Genomic DNA, 22,207 nt, shown 5'->3' with positions numbered 1-22,207 from the left:
CTGTTTCACTGGCTATTCTCACTCAGCTTTAACTCCACTTCCAAGCTACAGTCACTTAACTCCAGTCAGATCCAAGGCTGGATTACTGCCCCGAAGGCCTGTCTGTTGGTTTATGGTCATTTATCAGAAATATGTTTGGAAATGCACAAAAGTATAATATAAATTGATGATATGGTTCATATTCCCAAATTAACATGTTTAACCAAATTACTGCAAAGAGGGGGTCAGTAGGTGCCCACAGCTCATTCTACTTCTACTGGGATCATTCAGATATGCTCATTATCAATGAAACAGCAGCAAAAAGTCATTAGAAATTTTTTTTAAAAAAAAAAAAGCTAAAATCATATTAAAAACAATTATCAGGATGTGTCACAATTTTGAAGCAGTGCCATACTCCGCTGCAGAATCCAACATTTTTCCCCACTGGCCCACTTGGCCAGTAGATGAGATTTTTACTGGTTTACTGGTATTTTCACTGGCCCTGCGGCCAAAAAATGAAAATAACTTTTTTCCATAATTTTGGTGATGTATTAATTTTGGACATAATATGTAAAACAGTGAAGTTACCTTTAGATTTGGTTGTTTTCCTTTAGTTATGGATATGTAATGTTGATATATTACACAAATATGCACACAAATATAAAATTAGGTAGATATTGGATCAGTAAATGAATGGTGTATAAATGTAGGTTTCTCAATTCTTTATGTAAAGCCAGAGAGTATGGCGTCCATATGAAGAAGAAAAGAGAATTTATGATAATAACATTTCAGTGAGTGTGGATGACCTTCATAATAAAGAGAGATAAAGAGATAAAGTGTCACGAAGTGAGACAATGCTGAGAGATCTGCAGGATGTTCTCGTTAAGATAGAACAGTGAGAGAAAGAACATGATGACATTTGTTTGTGTGCGTGTGTTCACTCCAAGCTCCTTCTGTCTGTTTCTGCCACCTGTCTGCTACAGACATGGAGTTGAACTGTAATGAATGAATGAAAAGGAGAAATGCAGAGGAGGAAAACCAAACACAAACTAAGAGCATCTCCACAGTAAATCATCTGTTGAGTGTTTGATGGTTATTTATTTGTTCTATTGAACATAACTGCTGTGAAACAATCAGAAAATAACTTTTTATTTCTCTCATTCACTGCTTTGTTCTCTCTACCGCCACTTCCTCCACTCACTCGAGCACCCCTCTCTCTCTGTTTTTTTCTCGTCTCTTTTAAAATGAGTCGGGAAGCCGACAGCAAAGCCTAACTTTACTTTTAACATTATCAAACAAAGAGAAATGTCCTCCCTTCGTCCTAAACTGTACACATGATTCTGATTGGCCAACCAACTTGCCCTGCACAAACTTCTACTGGCCCCAGGTCATCGGTTATGTCAAACCCAGCTCTGTAACTGACACTTTGTTCACTTTCTCCACAATCAGAGTGTGGACTCCTCAGATGAAGAGACTCTGCACATAGACACAGAGGCCAAGCCCGAGGTCAAAAGTCGCAACTCTAAGGTCAAGAAAAAGGGCGGCAGCGCTGCGGGGATCCTGGACCTGCTGCAGGCGAGCAAGCAAGTGGGTGGGATTGACTACAGCACCAACAGGTAGAATGACCTCCCCTGACGTCATTACTTTCTGCTTCTTCACTCAGTTTCTTTCAACAGCAGTGGAACTTTCACATCTAACCACACTTGGATTACAGCACATGCACAGCATTACTCCCTAAATGGCTCCCACTGGACCCTTTTTTCCCCCTCTCAGTAAATGAATTTTAGGTCTTACACTCCTTAATGGGGCGACCCACTGACAAACAAACGACCCACTCAATGACTGATATAATTGGATGAAAAAGCTGAATTTTATAACTTCGCTTAGAGCTGAAAAATCCACCAGCGACTAAAGCAAAAATTTACGCAGATCCTGTCAGCAGTTTGTGTTAAGTCAATGTTTGTTTCATCCTGCGTTAATTCATCAAATGCTGCATGGCTTGAGGCTCTTCCCTTTGCCTTTTGCTGTTTGCTGTTTAGTTCAGCTCTTGATGGTCTATTTCCACCACATTGAAAGCTACAAATGAGCAACGAAAGAAAGAAAGAAAACATCGGCTGAAATATGTTAATTTCTCAAATTGTTTTGGTCCTTTGAAAGGGAGCTCGGTGAGAGCGGGGAATGAAGCGACCACGGGTCATTATAGTAGAGTTTGATCATCACTTTGCTTGTTGTTGCAGCTCAGCGGCTAATAGTTTAATAGGTGGTAACGTTGACAGTGTGAATTTATTTTTGTAGCTGCTTCTTAAAGTAATCACAAGTCCGTGGAGGATATTTAGATTTGACAGTGTTTTGCTTTGCTCTTCCAGATTTTGGTACAATTTTTTTTTTTTTAACATTTTGCAGGTGTCAAATGATTCTTAATAGCACAACTGGTGACGTTTACATCCACTTCAAAACCTTTTTTCAAATATTTCTCTCAGTCACTCTTCACCCCTGCCAGCGTGTTGACTGCTGTGTAATGGCTGTGTTGTTGTGTATTTCTTATTGACGTACTTACAGTCAGCCACCTGCATCTCCCAGCACACAGGAGGCCATTCAGGGCATGCTGTCCATGGCCAACCTGTCGTCTTCAGACAGCTTGCAGCAGCCGTGGAGCAACAACCAGTCCAAAAACAATAGCCAGTCGAAGAGCAACTCGCACAGCTCACAGGCCAGCAAGAAGGCCGGAGGCGGAGGAGTCGGAGGCAGCAACAACGGCAAGCGGCCCACCAAACGCCTCCCGAAGAAGCCCCGGAAAAGCAGCAGTATTGAGAGTTTGGATTACGATGACGACCAGGATCACATGGACGCATGCTTCAAGGACTCAGATTATGGTAAACACTGAAAGCCAACTCATTCCTGTTTGATTGAAATTTCATTGCAAAAACACGTACTGGAGCTCACCGAGGTCATTACAGTGTCACGAGGTTATTTTTCGAGTAAACAAATGAGAAAATAATTATCTGCCATGCCTGATTCGCACTGCTGCTAACAGGTGCTGTTAAAAACAGATTGACCCCTGATGGATCAACATGTGGGTCTTTAATTCTAAATTGGTTGTGGAATTTTTCATTAGAAATAGATGATAGGGTTTATGTTTATTTTTCGTGCCTCCTTTCCAAATCCGCCCTTTCGTGTTGCTCCAATTTGTGATCTTTTTCCTCGGAAACTTTCTCTTTGTGAACTCTGTCCAAACACAGCTGTTTGGACCCTCCCAGCTTGTTAATAAGCCATTAACACAAGTTCTGAATTGCTATTTTACATGCTTTTCGAACTTCTAATTAGTGTCTAATTAGTTGTTCATAGCACGAACATTCTCGCTCTGAAATCCTCAGGCCAGCGTGAGGCTTTTCTCTCAGGCTGGCACTCTTTTTCTTCTCTTGTAAACAGGCCATTTTTTATCTTGATCATCCAATTATCAGATATTAAAAGGACTAGATTGGAATGGTTGTGCTGCAAGCAGGCGGAGAGGAGAGGGCAGTCAACAGCTGTCTCACAGCTGTCCTCTGCATGCTGTCACTGGAAACTTCCACCATTTTAGATGCAAGGAAAGCAGAAAAGAAATAAGTGCACCTAATTCACATTTCATGCTTTACACATGTGACAATAATTGGCAGTTAATGTTTAGTTTTGTACATCCTCTCTTTGAAAACCTTACACGCATGATTTGGAAGTAATATGTTTCATTTTTTTTGACGATAGTTTACCCCTCGTTGGAGTCGGAAGAGGATAATCCTGTTTTCAAATCCAGATCGAAAAAACGGAAAAGCAGTGACGACACTCCATACAGCCCAACAGGTAAATACTGTAAGATGATAAATTACAAATTAATGTTCTGTACTTGAAAGTTTTATGATTTAAACTCAATCAATCTCATCGTAGCCCGTGTAGGACCCTCGGTTCCTCGACAGGAAAGGCCTGCGAGAGAAGGAGCCCGAGTGGCCTCCATAGAAACAGGCCTCGCTGCTGCTGCAGCAAAACTTTCTCATCAGGTAAGTCAGTTAACAATAGTTTTTAATATTAATAGTTAGTATTCCGATGCTCAACTAAAGAGAATAATGTGTCAATAGGAGGAGCAGCAGAAAACCAAGAAGAAGAAGAAAAGCACCAAAAAGAAGGCAATAATGATTGAAGAACCCCCGAAAATCTCTCAGGACAGTAGCTCGCCGGAGCATAATCTGGATTCCCAAGACGGCAGCCTGACAGACCATGAGTTCAACACTGGAACAGTCAAGTCGCCGGGGGGTCCACAGCCCATGGCGCCGGGGGTTTTCCTCAGCCAGAGGCGACCGTCCATGTCCTCTCCCAACAACAGCACCAACTCCACGAGCACCAACAGCAGCAGCCTGGCAAAGGGAGAACGTGGCGGTTCAGCAGACGCCAAAGGTGAGTGGTACTGACAACATGGGCAGGCCAAACTGGCTTCAAACTGCTAAACTCAGTGCCCATTCAAACCAGAAAGTGATACAACAACATTTTCTCGCAAAAAAGCTGGTGCTATAAAACATAGTGACTGATTGTTGGGCTCATTGGTGAGCCACTATAGCTGGTGAGCTACCTTGCTAGCTAGTAGGTCACATGCTAACAGTAGCAAACTCAGGAGAGCAGGAAAGCTAACTGTTTACCTCACAAAATTTCACTGTTAGAAATGTTGGTTTAACAGAAAGATTTTTAAATTTTTTTTTACTTGATTTAACCTTTATTAACCTTGATTTGTCCCATTTATATCTTGTTAAGATATAGAAAATGCAGTGGCACTCTGATGTGTCTTCAGATTATTATGAAACAGTTCAGTTGCTCCGTTTTTCACACATATACTTTTCACCAAAACGTGTAGATAGAACTGTAGACTTATGTTGTCATGCTTTGATAAAAAAGCATCATCACAGTGTTTTAAAGGTTTTTGAAGTACTCTGAAGCCTCTGTGTGTTAGCGAACATGTTGGGTTCATTGTAGTTAAAGATTTGTTATGTGCTTTGATGCAGTAAGTACATGAATTCATGTTATATGTCATTATCAGTTCTTATAATGGGAAATCATTTTCATCACATTATCATTTATTTTTTGTAGCAACAGCCAGGAGTTACAACATAACCCATTGTTGGTTTTAGTCTTGCTTGAAAAAACATTTTCAAGCAAGACTAAAAACAATCATGTCCTCCATTTTTTTAAGCAGCTCAAAATACCACTATATGTTTGTAAAAGGTAGGAATGTTATAGTTGTTTTGTTTTACAGGGGAGTAAAAAATCTTGTCTATCGAACTGATATTGAAACAAATTCATGTGAAGCTGTTACAGCAGCAGGAACACACTAGCTGACTTATCTCCTGTCTCTTCTTGTTCTTTTCACAGCTAAGCGGCTAAAGAAAGGCATGGCAACAGCCAAACAGAGACTTGGAAAGATTTTAAAGATCCATCGAAACGGAAAGCTCCTCCTGTAGCATGCAGCAGACTATTGTAGGACTGGGAATTCATGAGCTGGGTCCCATCCCAACCTCACCCCCTGTTCACTGATTAAAGCCAACAATGGAAAGGAAAAAAAAAAAAAAACTGAAACAAGATGGGAGACGAAGAAAATCATGCATTTTTCAATTTCTAAGAAGAACATCACGCAAATAGGTTTTTGCCTCTACTTATACTTTATAACTTTCAGATATTAAAGTGTACAGAACCTACTATAAATATTTTTTAAGAGAACATGTCTCATTTTACTACAGCTGTCAGTTTATCAGGGGTTGCTAAAACATGAAGTAGAAGTACATTGCAGTCATTCCAAGATTTCTGAAAGTATCCCTTGCATGTATTCAGTTGCATGTGCGCTTGGGTCAGGGTTTGGGGATTTTACAGATTAATTCCTATATATGGATGTAGCTTATCATTGCCACACTGATGATTGACGAGTTGAAATGGAAAAAAAAAAATCTTTTCCTTCCTTCCTTCCCAGCCAAGATTCTCTGTTTATCATACAGCACAGTTTTTGATTGGAGTCAACTCAAGCATTTACCTCTTTATGTTAACACTTAAGTTTTGCAAAGCACTATCAGCGATGATATTTATTTATTCATGTTGAGTCATAGATAGGAAGTGGGACGTCACGGAACGACTGTAAAGCACAAAGTGATTCACGAGTTAACGCTGTGTATTAAACAGCAGCAGTGTCTGAGCGTTCCTCGCAATTAAACATAGGACAACATAGGACGGAGGGTTTTGGTATGTTACGACGTGAAAAGGCGTAGGATCTGTGACACTACGTGGAAACTTGTAGCTAATGATAAGCCTCATCCATGTCAGGTCTGCAGTTACATGGAGATACTTTCTCTCTTCTTTTGCTTTCACAGGCAGCACCGACAAACCGGCTTCACACAGTACAGTATATAGAATGTAGCTTGTACATAGCCTTTTAAATTACTACTTTTTGTATCCTTTCCCCTTAAGGCTTAATTCTACATTTTTACTGGTTTTGCTAATTATGAATAAATGAATAAAATATATATATGGATATACAGTATAGTCCTAATTTTTAAACCTTTATTTTATTTTGGGTTTTTTTTATAGCAGAGGTTCATTTTTAACATTTTTTTTTTCGTTACATTTTAAGGTGTTGCCTGGAAAACAACTGAAGAAATAATACATTTTATTGTCATATGGCCTTACATACACAAAGCTAATTGTATTGTGATTCTGTTTGAATAAGAGACGAAGCTTTGAGGAAAAATGATATCAATGGAGAAAAAAAAACAACCACCCATCACTTAAAGTTTCTATGACCAGCCTCTTGTTCGAGTTCTAGTATCCTGAAGGTTTCGGAATTATTTTACTAGCACCTTGTGAAGTGTTTATGTGTCAGTGATGTAATTTATTAATGTTTGTAGCTTTTTTATACTTGTACAATTCTTAAGAGTTTTTTGTTTTTGAATATTTCATCAACTTGTGAAATTTACCCTTAGCAGACAATTTTTGTTTCTTCTTCTTTTTTTTTCTTTTTTTTTTTTTTTTTTTTTGGGATGTGTGTGTGTTTTTGGGGGGGGGCATCACGAAAATTTTACACACTAGAAATTACGTTAGCAAACTTTTCTTTTTTTTTTTTTTTTTTTTTTAATCTCCATCCTGTCTTCACTCAATGTCAACGTCATCATGGTGTCATGGTAAACATTTCCAATTTGACATTATTATTATTATTGTTAATATTCTAGTTATAAGCAGCTGCGTCAGCGCCTCCATCACGCCGTTTTCTTTTGGTCAGGACATTTTTAACACGGTTTCAAGTGCTATACTGTATAGCAGCAGTGTTTTAGTCACAGATGTACACTATGCGTCCACTTCTCGGAAAGAGAGAAACGCGCTCCGATCAAACTCTGTCAGTGGGACATATTTTCAGGTTTTTATTTGTACAATATGTGTGTTGCTTTGTTGTGGGTTATTTTTGTATGTCCGACCTATTAAATGCATCCACTGTGCCAGGACAGTGAATGATACCTGTTGTAGCTGTCTTCCCTTACTGTTATTTACAGTACTAGTAAGTATTTACAATCCTTTTTGACCTGAATCTATATTTTTCTGTATTTAGACGATTCTGTTTGAGATCATGGCTCACTTTTTTAAGACGTCGAGAAATGGCAAATTCCGAGGAACAAACATATTGTTGAATGATATGATTGTCCGCCTTGTTTACTTTTGCAATACAGTTACTGTGGAAAACCTACTTTGTAATGTGTTCCTCTCCCACTTGCAATGTTACGGCTTCTGTGGTGACGACTAAAAAATGTTTTTCCTGCTTCACATTGTCATGCTTTTGCAGTTGCGTCAAACTCAGCACCACACTGATCACAAACTGATCTGGCACTGCTTGTTTTAATGGAGAATCAGCCCGAGTTTTCAGCTTCTGGACTCAGTTTGAGATCTCGCCTCCCGGAGCTTTAGCAGCTGCTTTAGCTGAGCCATTAATTAAAACTCAGCCAAAGTCAACACCATTAAAACTGTATTAACGTAAAAGTAGTCAGACTCTTTTTACTTGAGGACGCCCTTTCACCGTCCTGAGCAGGTGTTGCAATGTTTGAATATAATGTAGACAGAAATTTATACAGGATCTGCTCAGTTAAGGAAAAACATTTCCTCATATTTACTTTGACTGCTTCACAAGATTTGAGTTGGTTCTCAAATCTGTGGTCAAACAGGCAGTATTAGAATGTAAAACTCTTGAGCAACAGCCAGTCTACACCACTAGATGGAGTCAAAAATTATATGAACATAACAACTGATGCATGTTTTTAAATCAGCTTAATGTAATAATGTTCAAGCAGACCACAGATGCAGGATTCAGCTTCTCTAGAGCTGTTGTGATTTAAATGATCTGCATATTTAGCCTATTTTACCGAGAAGTTTGACCACTCAGTAAGCTTTAAATATGCATTTAGATTCTGTCCAAGACTTTTTCATGTCAATAACATCCTGATTTTATCAGCGTAACGACAGAAATGAAAGGAAAACTAGTTTTGAAGATGAAGGGATGTGAACGCTGCTGAGGAGATTATAAGAAAATTAGTTACAGCACATTTAAATCAGTGGCTCCAACAAAAATAAGTCAATTAACTCTCACCTCATGTAATGAATGACTGATTACTTAAATAGGGAAGTTATGTGAGGCCTTTATACTGTACATTATGTGGCTGGTTTCCCATTGTTATAATCTTGGCCTAATAACACATCTGGACACAATTGATTTCCCCGAAAATGAAGCTGGTGCAGTGATCTTCATGGGAATCTGACTTTTCCCTACGTTGATGTTTTATTTCATTTTTTGATCAGATCTGTGTGTATGCGTGTGTGCGTATGTGTGTGTGTATGCGTGTGTGTGTGTGAGATCTATGGGTGGAGTGAAGCCGTGCGGCTGTTAAAGGTCACGACCCCGTTTCCACCCTGGTTAGCAACAAAGTGAGTTGTTATTGTTAGCTAATTGTTAACACAAGAACCTGAAGTGCTCCGACATCAGCGAATGAAACAATCACATAATTTGTCCTCTCAGGATCATTTTCTCACACTGACATGAAAGCAAATTCACGCAACCAGGAAAGTGGACACTGAACACCCAGTTAGATGGATTTACTATCTTAAGTTCAAAACTGAATATAAAGTTGTCAGGAAGCTAAACTATAGAAAGATGTACGTCAAGAACAACAAATCATTTTCACTTAATATATATGTTTGCAGGCTGTAACAAATTTGAAGAGTAATTGATGTTTTTAATTTAGATTTTTCACCATCATTACTGATCCTCATCTATGATTTTGTGTATATTTCATGGCTTATATAAGCCCGTACTAATATTGTTTGAACAAAATGTGAATAGAATATAAAAATGAAAACTCAAAGTTAATTTACAGAGAAAAGAAATTATGTCTTTTCCAGTAAGTTCTGTTTATAACTTATTAAAAAAAAAAAAAAAACAAGTGAATAAATCTGAGTGCAGGAAGAATATTTACATTTAAGTTTCATACAATTCAACTTCAAGAATTTTCTAGGAATGAGTGCATCTTTAAAATAAAAAAATAATAATAATTGCAAGTTGATTATTAGAAAATACCTGATTCAAGTTGATTTACACTGGGAATTAGGCTGAAGATTTTTTCACTTGTTAAAAGGTAAGATTTCTTTCGCAGTGTAGCTGCCTCAAAGTGGAAAATATTTAGAAGCTGAAAAGCAGAAAAAGTAGAAAAATGCGGTTCATGTCTTGTTAGCTTATCAAAGTGTTGGTCCCTGAACATTTTCTACCCTCCTCTCTTGTTTCTTTGTCAGTTCCACCAGTGCAGTTGGTCCCCTCGAAAGGGCAAGTGGGATCACAATTTAAATGTCAGTGTATTAAAAACAATGCCTGCAGAGTGTTACAGTCTAACTGCATTCATGGCCATGCTGCACTCGCTTAGTGATCACAGATGTGAATGGGCTGCCCTCGTTGCTTTGAAAAACCCTCCGGTCCTGTATGGGAGTCCCAAGTGGTCAAGAGAAACGTGCCATGTGAGAGATGTCTTAATTACACAGGAATGTCAGGTTAAGCTTTGCATTTGTGTGGCCGTGCAAAGATGCAAGTTGCTAAAATAGCTTTTTTTCCCCCCCTCCCCTGGTTGCTCTACCTTTTATTCATCCCATTCTTCCAAGTTCAGAGCTGTCATTAGTAATAATGTGCTGTGATTCCTCTGCCAACAGATTGGTAAAGCTATAGAGAGCTGCAACTGTATAGTGGCCCGGAGCGATCTCCTCACAAAGAGTCTTAGGTTGACTGTTTTTGTGGCAGTGATGAAAAGTGACAGACTTCAAGCTTGTGTTTCTCTGCAGTTGTTTGGAAGTGCTTCCCTCCGCGTGGATTAACTGCTCTGTCAGCCAACAGGAACTCCTCTGCTGGTGTTTCACTGGTGCAGAGAGACGTTTGGCTTCTGCCGACACACACACACACACACACACACACACACACTTTTTCCTGTGTGTGTTGGTTTGCATCCTAAAAAGTATCAATGAAATGACTCTTAAAAGGATTTCTAATACTTTTTGACAGGTGATTATCAGGGTGCAGATCTGCATTTGAGTGAGCAGGTAGAACTTAAACGTCTTGCTCAAGGACACTTCTGATTGGACACATGACCTCTGCTGGGATCAATCCTGAGACGTTTCTGAAAATGTTTTCTATTTGAGAGCTTCGGTAATGGCACGAGAGGAAGCTTAAACTTAAAAACCGTTGTCAAACAAAACACGGTGTTGTCTCAGCATAAAAACGAACGTCCGACAGCTTGAGAAGCGCAAGTAAACGCTGCCCCGTTTCAAGACAAACACAGAGCCTCTGTTTTATGGTGGCGTGTTTCCTTAACCTTTGGCAGGCCTGAAGTTTTGGAACTGGAAAACAACACTTCATCGTTAACTTTTGACGCCCATCAAGGAAACGACTGTCACGAGTGAAGTGAGCGCCCACCCAAATGAGAGTATTATTAATGTGAGCGTGATCAAGGCCTTAGTGGAAAGCTTGTTTTATTCACTGACTGCTCGCACAGACAGCTGCAGTCACAGTAGGGCAGACATTCAAGTATTTGATTTACTTTCATTTAATTTTTGATTTATTTATCAGTAGCACAACAGAGTTTTGTTATGTATTCATACTGTATATCATTAGACATTCACCATAATAAGGAATAAAAACTATTCTGCTCTTTAAAGCCAAAATACAGTAACTACACGTTTGTTCAAAAACAACCAGAATCAAACTTTTTGACATTAACACATTTATATATAAGAAAAAATACATTTTCAGTAACTACAAAATAGAGCTAAAACACAGCCAGTATGTACTCTGGCTTGTTAACCTCCAGGTTCCAATTCTGTATTTAAGCGATGTTAGCTGTTCCCATTTGGAAGTGTTCATGAATTATTGCGAGATGGTTAATGCTATATAGGCTAATTGTTCATTAACAAGTGAAACCAGCTACAAATAAATAGAGTTTAGCTCCTTTTTAATTAGCTGAGACGTCTGAATGAGAGTTCATTTTGGATTTTAAATGTAACTGCCAGTGATGGAGGCTTTGCGGCTATTTTGCCACAAGTTTACTGACACTTCTGTAGTTCTTTGCATCAAATGGGAAAATAATGTTTCTTAGCTGTCAGAAATTCTTGATACTTCTGACTTGGCATTGCAATTAGGAGGCTGACATGCACAGTTTTTTTCCATTTGGCTGCTCCTAAGTACGGTCTGGATGACATGACATGAACGAGGCATAGACCCGGTGGAAAGACAGCCAACTAGTCAGCTGAAACGCCATCAAGGTTGTGAGATAGCCACCACTAGCCTTAGCTAAAGCTAAAGGTATTTAATGGTTTTTTTCTCCCCAGTTGCTTCCTGTAATTGAAAAATATGAATTTTATGAACTAACACCATAATAATAGTGATAATTTAGTTTGGTATTCCACATAAATATGGCAGTAATACCAATCATCATGATGGAGAATAACCACAATGACCTATAGAATTCATGCAATTTGCTGTGGTTAACCTTTAAATTGCATGTTTCAATGTATTAACTTGTAGATTAAATTATTATTTGAATATATATATATTACCATGATAAATGGGAGATGGACAGACATCAATATACTGAAACAAATTAATTCAAAGGAAAAGCGAGCACAAAGAACACATTTAGAGCATTGCATTCTCATTTTTCTAGCTTTCCGCATGTGTTTTGTTAGTCATATTTTCATAGCTGCAGCACATTAACATCTTTCCACAGAACCTTGAATGTAAATGACTCTTTTTCAGTTCCTTTCCTTTACTAATTAACAGACCTCCTGCATCTTTTTCATTTCATGTTATTTGTATTTTAGTGTCCAACTCCAACCGCTGGCTCAACCTCAGGACACATGTAGCCGCACACGGTAAGTCATGTGATCACTGCAGAGCTGAACACAGTTTCTGAGAGAGAGAGAGAGTATTACTTGGGGGGAAAAGAGAAAATGAGTGAGTGTTTTACACTGTCATTGCATCAAGGCCCCCTGACATAAACATCTATGATCTGCACTTTGTGATAGATTTCTGTAAACAGAGAAGCCAAACAACAGATGCAACATATTTAACTCTGCAACACACAAATGCAAACATCTGTTAGAATAGCTGAGCAGTTATTTTTAGAGGATTTGTGTTTATAAGAACCAGCTCCAGCAGAATACAGTAGATTAGTAACAGTGGATCTGTTAGTACTGACATTATTATTATTATCCTTATAGTAATAGTTTGACTTGTATCAGTAGTAACAATAGGAAGATAGTTATAATAGTGTTATGGTGACATGAGAGTTTGGACTTGTTATTATTAAGAAATAGTCGTGGTTAATCATTGCAGTATTGTTGTGTGTGCTGACTGATGAGTGATGGAAAATGTTTGGGGGGTTTTTGTGTTGGAGTTCAATATGTTGACATGAGTTATGAGCTTCATTTCATGTTTTAATAGTTCACTACAGTTTACTACAGTTCAACTTTCTAAAGTGTTTTTTTTTTTTTTTAATTTTTGCTTTAATATATTTTTGTATCCAGTGAACTTTACTACTCAGTATCTTGGTCATCACTAATAACTGAATTTCATGGATCCTTATCAAAATGTTGGTTGATGTGATGTGTTTATGAGTAATATATTAAAAGAATATCTATATAAATCCAGCATGGGCGGGTGCTCTTGATGATAGCACTGGCTGTAGCAGTGATAATAGTGAGTTATTATTATTGTTGGAGAATGTTACAAGCATTGCTGTCATAACAGTTATCACTGTGGCTCTGATTTCATTGTGGATGACTTGGAAATAAATTACACTCAGCTGGCAATGGGAGTCTCCCAAGTACAATTACTCTGTTTACATGCAGTAGTAAGGGAGGGAAATTGCTTTTGAAAGCACCCTTTAAGGTCATGGGTTTGTTGCTGTGCATAAGCCCAATGTTTACCCGAGTATTTTAAGGAAACTCAAAGCCATGCCACGCATCAACAAGTGTCTTAAATGGCTGCACGAAGGGCCCTGTTTGTAGCCTAACTGAAGCAAATGCTCACCTAATCCTCTGGAGAGGCTCCTGTGGCGGGCCCCGCCGTCAAAGGCTGTGTGAGGCCTCTTTAACAAGGTGCTGAAGTCACTTAAGCACAGAGTAAACAAACAAACAATCCAAATCATTCGCTGCATTTCCTGGACTCGGTTCCCTAAACAACTGCACGCATAATGCATCTACCGGTGGTGCGTCCAAGGCTGCTGTGTGGTCATCTGTGTGTAATTATTCATCATTCTGGATGGGAATTCCAATGACGTGCTGCGCTGATGAAGCAGCGTTACCCCTCTCTGAAACAAGTGGGGGTTTATTTTCAACTCTCTGCTTTTTCTCCACGGCCAGATTGTCTGGAGAGATTGGCTTTCTCCGGGCTGTGTAACAGATACCATCTAAATCATTAGGGCTCATTCATTGCCATGTGCCACTCTGCGGCTCAGGTTCCTGCGACCCCAAGGTCAAGCGGCTGAGAGCTCCCTGACCTCCAGCACTTCCTCTGAATATTAACAGGGTAGTTATGTAGTCAAAAGCCCTGATATAGAACATTGGTTCATTTAGATAATAACCAATCAGGCGGAGCGGCGAGGAGTGCAGTGATCTCCACAGGATGGCTGGGCCTTTATGTGGCTTACTGAGGGCATAATGACAGCAAACAGAGGAAGCGTAGGCCTCTCTGGCTGAAATTATGTGGTCACATGCCTGCTGGCTGTAATGCTTTCCTTTAACCCAGCTAAGTTGGGCTCCTTACGGGGGACAAATCCAGCCAGGCTCTATTATGAAGATGAATGTTGTGCAGTTATCTTGCAGACATTGGGCTTTAATAAAAGACAGAGGGGAGTTTAAAGGCCACCATGGTGAAAGAGGCATTTACCATGCAACCTCTGCACATGATGCTAATCCAAATCATCAGTGATAAAATATTCAAATGATTTTTAAAGAAAGGTCGCATTTACCCGCTGAATTTAAACTGGAAATGATTAGACGTGTGATGTGAGACTTTTTCTCTTTTTTGAGAATGTGAGTTTGTGTATTTTATCAGCCTTCTTTTAGCAGCTGCGTATCGGTCCCGTGTGATCTCCGAGCAGAAATGATCTAAACTGGGGAACATGCCAAAATCACTGATGACAACTTACAACTAGCCAGTGTCGAATCACTTTGACACGCCTGCCTTTTAAAAGAAAATTGCGGCTTTGAAACGGCAGTAAACGGCAATCAGCGAAGCGTCTTTTAATATTTTTGATTATGGCAATCACTTTGAGTTATCTCATTGGAGCAGTCTTGGCCTCATCTTGCCTTCATGACTCCCACAGTATCAGTGACCCTGTTTGACTGCCGAGCAGCCGCTGTTCATCCCAGCCACGCTATCAGGCCTTTAATCAGGAAAACATTGCTGTGTGTTTGTGGAGCTGAAATGGAGCGTGGCCACTGCTGGAGGCTCTCGGGAGATGGACAGCAGCCACATTGTCACCCCTTTGTGTGCTTAATTGTGCTGGAGGAGTGGAGATGTGAGGGATGGGGATGCAGTTATCGTCACTGGTGGGCCAACGCTTGATGAGAAGTGGCGGAGAACAGACAAAGGAAAAAAAGCAGTTTTTTGTTTTTGTCATTCTGCTGCTGAATATTTTTTCCTAACAAGTCTGTTTGTTGAGATTCAGTCTTTTTTACTCCGCTGGTGTTGTTCACAGTGCAGCTTCTCCTGGTTTAGGAATTATCTAGACATTTGAGTCAGTGTCTTGAAACAAGGAAAAACAGGGCAGTAATAAGAAAATCACAAAAATGTGTGAAACAACTTTTGTTTTGAATGAAAACTGATAAGATAGTCTCACCCTGTTAACACATCTTCTCTCTTCTTATAGGAACTTTTGGGCACAGTTATTGACTAAATCAGTATTTCCCACATGGAGTCACAATTAACATGGTGACAAACAAGAAATAATGTTCATTGGACTTTTCATTCACCTTTGCTTTTGTTCTTACGGAAGAATGTAAAACAGTTTAAAACGCCTTTAAAATGTATTCAAATTCTTTTGGAATTAAACCAGCTCAAAAGGGAGAATAGCTCTTGATTTGTATTTATTTTTTTACTCGGGGACACCAGAACAAGCTGAAACATAATACTGACATATCAACCCCTTATAAACCTGTTCTGGACGTGTTGGCAGGTATTCACCCTCTTTTAGATCTGTTTTGGTCTCCACTATCTCCTGAGAATATTGAGAGGTTCTCTTTAGCTGCTAAATGCTTCACTATGTTGCTAACTCTGTCTTCTGATGCTGGGCAGGTAGCATAAAGTCAGTTTGTCAGAACTTTTTCACTGAAAACAGCTTGCCTGCTGCTGCTAGAAGCAAGTTTGATGAGAACGCTGAGAATGAACCAAAACAGTAAAGTTGCAGGCAGCAAAACCAAAACAATGACCCCTTTCACATAACACATAGTCATTTGATCCATTGTTAATATGAAAGTATTGATTAGTGCAGCTTCGACTGAACTGCCCACAACTCATAATCATGCAACCTGTGACAGGGATCATTTCTCTGTTTTAAGGGCTTACGAGAAAAAAAAAGAATGAAAACAAACAAGCTGTTAACAGTGAGATATTTCTACAGTGTGAAGTTGTTCTGAGGTTCCAGAAATGTTCTTTCCATGAGGCTACATCTTGATGCTGTTTGTCACTACTCAGTGGTTAAAGGGATATTTTGGAATTTTTGAAGTGGGGTTGTATGAGGTAGTTATCCATAGTCAGTGTATTACCTGCAGTAGATTTGGGTCATCACCCGCCCGGGTTGGAGAAGCAGACAGAAGTACCTGCTGTGGACGGGGCCAGCAGCAAAACGTATTTTAGCCACTTAAATAAAGGCCCAATAAAAAAATCAATTCAAGTCTACACTATATTTAGAATATTTTCACCACTTTAACATACTGTCAGACAGCCTTTTCCTTTGGCACTACATTTTCTCAACCGTAGAACGTCCATATTCCTACGCATTCTGCGCACTGTATTATTCCACAGCAGCACATACTGACCAAAACAGCTCTGAATACATTTTGCAGTATAGTGCTTTGCTTCCGTGCCGGTACTCCTGTCTGGAACTGGAAGCGTGCCGACCCAAATCTACTGCAGGTGATACACTAGCTATGGATAAGTAAGTCATACAACCTTCTGCATCTGAAATGTTCCACTAGTTTGAGGTCATTCACCAGCTCCCACAAACCTGCTCACTTCAGACATCAAACCAGAGCAGAGAACAATGGGAAACAATCATTCTGCATAGAACACCGGTTTCTTAGATAATGAGCCGTCCTGGCTGCTGTCAGACACTCCCATGCAGATCCTGAGGAATGCCATCCTAAGCTTGAATGCATGTCAATTACATCCACATTCTCCTGGACCTCAGTGAGTAAATAAACACCCTGAAACCAGTGGATAATCATCACAGCCACTTTTGTCTTATTGCAGAATCTAGATGACACATGGAATCTGCATGCAGGCAGCCCTCCACTATAAATAGTCGGCAGCAATCAAACAAAATAAATGAACTGTCAGAGCACAAGTATTTACAAGCACGACAAAATTTTAAGTAATTATAAGTAAATTTGTTGCATTTCTGAGTAAGTGGTAGCAGATAGGCCTCTGACAGGGAGGCAGTGGTGTGTGACGGGCTGATTTAAAACGCTAAGGCTGCCTGGCTCTGTGTAAACCCTCAACCCCAGAAACAAAAAAAGCCCACTCCACATCCCACACTGACCACATCTCAATGGGGAGGAACGCTAAAGACATCTGCAGGGCCATTACACACACTTAGCCGCACATCAAGGAACACTTGGCCGCTGTGCCACTTCTGCTAAACTTCACTCCAAACGGCTATTTGTTTGTCTGTTAATTATGTTTTTTTTCCCCCTCTGGATGATTTCAGACATCTTTTTTTTTTTTTTTTTTTTCTCTTGTCTCCACTGACCTCCTGAATGCTTTAAAGTTGTTTACGGAAACAAGCAAATTGTGACTGACGTGAAAAAATAAAACACGTAATGGAAAATTGATAAGCATAACATTTTACCATGCTCGCTAGAGAGGTCTGAAGAAAATTGAGCATTTCGGTGACTCGAGATGTTCACCGCATTACCATATTTGTGCACCATATGACATGATTTATAGACAATCATGTGATAATTCACATCTTGATGGCCTCATTCATGTGGCTTACTGAGGAGGATTTGCAGAGCCTGCCTTGCTGATTACAGAGAGAGAGTTGTGCTGCTAAAACAATGTGCGCTGCAGTCAGCATGAGTAGAAGCAAACTCTTTATAATCAAAGGCTATTTTTAGGCATTTTGAATCTTTCATTTAGAATAACTGTGGCACTTATTCTAAATCTCTCTTTGTTGGAAATCTTAAACAAGGCAGATAAACAAAAAGCCAGAGCGAGTAGAGCAGGGAACACATCATGCAGGCACTTGGATGGATGGATGTGTTACCTGCACAAAGTTGGACTGTTTAACTGAAGAGCGTAAAAGGTGGGAATTTCCGGGGCCATGTGGCAGCAACCTCCTCCCCACAAGCCCTTTTTTGGAGCGACTCAATGGGACAATAAGCAAATGACAGATAAGGAATGATTTGCTAAAAGCAAAACCTCAAAAATAAACAAACCATTACGCCGTGCCGCGGGAGAGCTGGGTTAGCGCTTCTAATTCAGGTGAATTGCAGACAAATTTCCCCTGGCTGGCACACTTACAGCTGTAATAATACAGAGAGGGCCACAGACCGGCCTGCATAGTGTCCACACATGGCCCGAGTCTCGCTGCAACACCTCACATGGCAGACCAGAGAAAATAGTGCATGTTAGTTACACATGTTTTACAAGATTTATAAATGCGAATGAGGTGTTACGAAGTGAAAAAAAATGGAATAATTATTAGTTTGTTGCGCGCAAATATTCAGATTTTTTACATTTGTTAATCTTGTAAAATACGTGTAAATAATAAGCACATGTTTTTCTCCCTGTGTATGACCTGTGTGTGTGTGTGTGCGTGTGTGTGTGTGTGTGTGTGTGACTGGCGTGTTTCTGCGGGGGGAAAACATGGGACAAACCCAGACAGAAAGACAAAGCGGAGTAAATTTGTGTGTGTTTTCTTTACCAGGAGCGCCATGTTTATTTTCTGTTTCTTCGGTTTCAAAGCGTGGGCACCAAACTGCAAAGGAAACACGAATGATTAAAATTAAAGTGCCTTGATTGAACGCTTTTTCCAGCCTGTGGCACAAACATTTGCAGTTTTGTCCTTTTATAGGGATTTTAATGACCTGTTGGGAACACTTGGCCCTAAATGATGTGTTACAGGAAATAAACTTCAGAGAGATACGCCTCACCGTTGGCCTGAGTCGGATTATGTAAAGCAGATTTAATGGGTTTGATGTTTACAACAGTTAGCATTTTAAAGCTTTGAACTCTCGAAAAAAGCAATATCCAGCAGCTCTCAGTTATGATTAAGCTGAATGTGAACAGTATGCAAAGTGGGAGTTCTGCAAAGAGGCCAAAAAGCATCCAGGAATAGAATAAGGACATTTTCACTTTGAATCCCCATCACTGAGGCCACACACTCTCGTATATTTTCGACGAGTCCACACTGAAGGAAACCTCGCTCATCGGCGGGCTCGAACCGGCCTGTGTGCGAGCAATGACACGGTCCTGAGCGCCTGATTGCAGGCATCTTGAAAAGATCTGGTTGGCTCGAGCTCACCACAGGTCTCCTTTCAGTGGGCTGTCATTACCGCCGAGGTGAGCTCTCACACGCCGACCCACACACACACTGACACACACACACACACACACACATGCTCGAGGGGTGGGGAGGGGTTGGCGGGATGAATGAGTGCACTGAGGCCTGGGCCTGATCAAGTGAGCGGCGGCCGGGAGTTGGTGTAAGGAAATCCTCTGGTGGGACTATCAGAGCACATTAGACTGAGCAGGCCCCGGCTCTGGGACACGCAGCTGCAGGGAGAGCACACTGAGGCAGTATTTCAGCAGCCGCTAAACGCTGCCGCTTTAATCCTAATATAAATATGTTAGCCAAATTGGAAAAAGAGGCCTCATTTACCTATTTCACAAATATTCTATGTAACGAGGATTAATTACTTATGCAGACGTTAATCATCAAATAGCAATGTGAGGCAGGGGTAAATAAGGTGCGGAAAAGACCCACCGCCTTCATCTAGGGGCCGACGGAGCGGATAAAGTCGTCTTTCTGTGAGCTTCCACCGCTCATGGAAGTTCTCTGCAGCTGCTTTTGATTCACTGTCACACAGCTACATGTTCTGTCATTCAGATGATAGAGGATTTATCAAAGTCATTTCAGACGTGTGTGTGTGTGTGTGTGTGTGTGTGTGTGTGTGTGTGCTCGAGCTGTCTGACAGGTGTGTTGCTCCTCTCTCTCGCAGACTAACACATGCAATCAGAGACTGTTTGTAAACAGTCTGTCCTTTCTCAAAAGTGCCTCGGAGATTTGCTCAAGGAAGTGAAATTGCTGCAAAACGACCTCATTTGGCACTGAGTTTCAACTCGTATGCTTGAGTGAGTGTAATTGCTGGAGGGGAGGGCCGCGGCGGTGGCGGTGGGGGGAAACCCAGCTTTAAGTTTGCTATCTCTGGGCATACCTTCCTCTAATAACAACTAGCGACTGAAATCAAACCTGCTCTGTGTTTGCTCCGAGAGGTGATTAGCCAGAGAAGTTAGGATTTCAAATTGCCTTAATTGGGCTGCTCTATTTACGTTAGCTTGAGATTTATCATTGAATTTGTGATTCATTTTAAATGGATTAGCCCCACGCATTCTGTTTCAGAGTAATTGTGCTTAAGTGGAGCATGCACAGCAACAGATTGGTTTGGAAAATTGGTTTCATAAGCAACAGTGTAATCTCTCTCTCTCTCTTCTTGTTGTCAGTGGAGAAAATGAGGATGTTACCGTTGGCCTGCTGTCAAGTATGATGCATGTGCTGCAGCTAATACCAACCTCACTGCACAGGCTGAAGACTGAGCTTTTGTGTTGGTGCTGAGTGCGTGAAGAGGTGACCTGTTGTGAGTTGTACCCAGCTAGTATCTCTCATGTCAATGGAGTGGTTTGATCTGTTAGGTGTGTGTGTCTTGTGTCTTTGTGTGTGTGTGTGTGTTAGCAGACATGACCCGGCCAGGCGCAGAGCTTCATGTTGGGTGTCAGGCGGACCAAGCCGTAGCTGTCAACAGCAATGCTTTATGGGGGCATTTCCTTCGCTGTTCTGACATGTGCTGTCACCTTAGTGTGGTACACACTTCCATCTGCCCCGCTAACAGCCACTGCTGTCAGCACACACACATACACACAACCACACGCATGTTTGTTTTACTCTTCAGCAAGGGCACACACAGAGGAGAACACCCACTATCAGATATCCCTCAACACACACCCCTGTTGTCTGCCAAGAAGATGATCAGGATGGACCGGATTAGAAATATCTCAGTCGCTGACAGCTTTTCACCGGAATAACTTAACAACTTGGCTCTGAAGTCTGAGACATTTTTCATCACATAACAGTTATCACTTTAAAGTGGTAAGTGTGTGTTGTCTTTGCTGCCGTGCACAGCACATTTGGCTTTCACTGATATGAGTATTTGAAGGCCAGTTCGGATGTTATTAGATATAAATTGCCAATTCCTGACATGTTGGGCTTAAATCTCTATGTTACCATTTACAACCTAAACAAGTCCACAAATCCAATGTTTTACTCTGAATTTTGTTCTTATCAATGTGGAAAACACAAAAAACAATGTTTAGTGACTATTTTAGTCACTAGACTAAAGGCAACGCTCTAGGAAAGATGATGTCTTTCTTCTGGTTTGTCGTCTGTCTGGCCACTGTGTTCCAGAGTGAAATATCTCAGCAGCTATTAGATGGGTTGTGAAATTTGGTAAACACATATGATCCCCAGTGGATGATTCCTATTGACTGATAATTCCTTGACTTTTCATCTATCATCACCAATTTAACAGGAAAAACATGACTAAATCCTGATGAGCCTGCAGCTATGAAATGAATGCTCAGAAAGCTAACTAGCATGGCAGACATCAGCATGCCAAGTTTCACATTTGAACTACAGTTAAAATGAAGTAATATATTTTCAGGACCAAAGTATAAAAATTACAAAATGTCAGACGATGTCTTCAAGACAAAAACATAAAACATCCAGAGTGTATGAGTGCATCAAAACCTGAGTGCAAGAAAAGATCTGAGTATATTCCAAAAAGCACATACGGTTGAGAAACATTTGTATGTTAATATTAATACACCATTCCAACATGTTAACGTAGCCATGTGCTAAATGTCACTTTCTGAATGTTTAACATTCTGACAAGCTAAAATACTAAATATTACTCTAACCTGCCAGACGGTACATTAACATGTTAGCATGATAACCATGTTTAAATGCTAAAATGCTAAATGTTATCTAGTAAACATCAACATAAAACATGGCCTCTGGTAGTGGCTAACCTATTGACCTGCTAGCTGCTGGCGAGGTTACAGGCTTTTAGACTTTGGATAAAAGCTTTTCCAACATCTTTTAACCCATGAAATTATAGTTAACTCAAGATAACAAAGTTTCCAAAGATC

General features: G+C 40.3%; 1 protein-coding gene across 2 annotated transcripts in view; it reads left to right on the top strand.

The window, feature by feature from the left end:
• Window positions 1-7,716, top strand: part of phf2 (PHD finger protein 2) — a 43,710-nt gene extending 35,994 nt beyond the window's left edge. Inside the window, exons 17-22 of one of the 2 annotated variants that reach the window (XM_067588414.1) lie at window positions 1,429-1,595; window positions 2,560-2,852; window positions 3,721-3,816; window positions 3,901-4,010; window positions 4,089-4,404; window positions 5,371-7,716. In XM_067588414.1, coding sequence (XP_067444515.1) covers window positions 1,429-1,595; window positions 2,560-2,852; window positions 3,721-3,816; window positions 3,901-4,010; window positions 4,089-4,404; window positions 5,371-5,459 — 1,071 coding nt within the window. In that variant the 3' untranslated portion in view covers window positions 5,460-7,716. Of the gene's footprint in view, window positions 1-1,428; window positions 1,596-2,538; window positions 2,853-3,720; window positions 3,817-3,900; window positions 4,011-4,088; window positions 4,405-5,370 lie in introns of both variants that reach the window. The other variant, XM_067588413.1, reaches the window with a different exon arrangement.
• Window positions 7,717-22,207: the final 14,491 nt, after the last annotated feature.

This window comes from Thunnus thynnus, chromosome 4, assembly GCF_963924715.1.
Source record: "Thunnus thynnus chromosome 4, fThuThy2.1, whole genome shotgun sequence".
NCBI lineage: Eukaryota > Metazoa > Chordata > Actinopteri > Scombriformes > Scombridae > Thunnus > Thunnus thynnus.
This window is presented reverse-complemented; position numbering and strand designations above follow the sequence as displayed.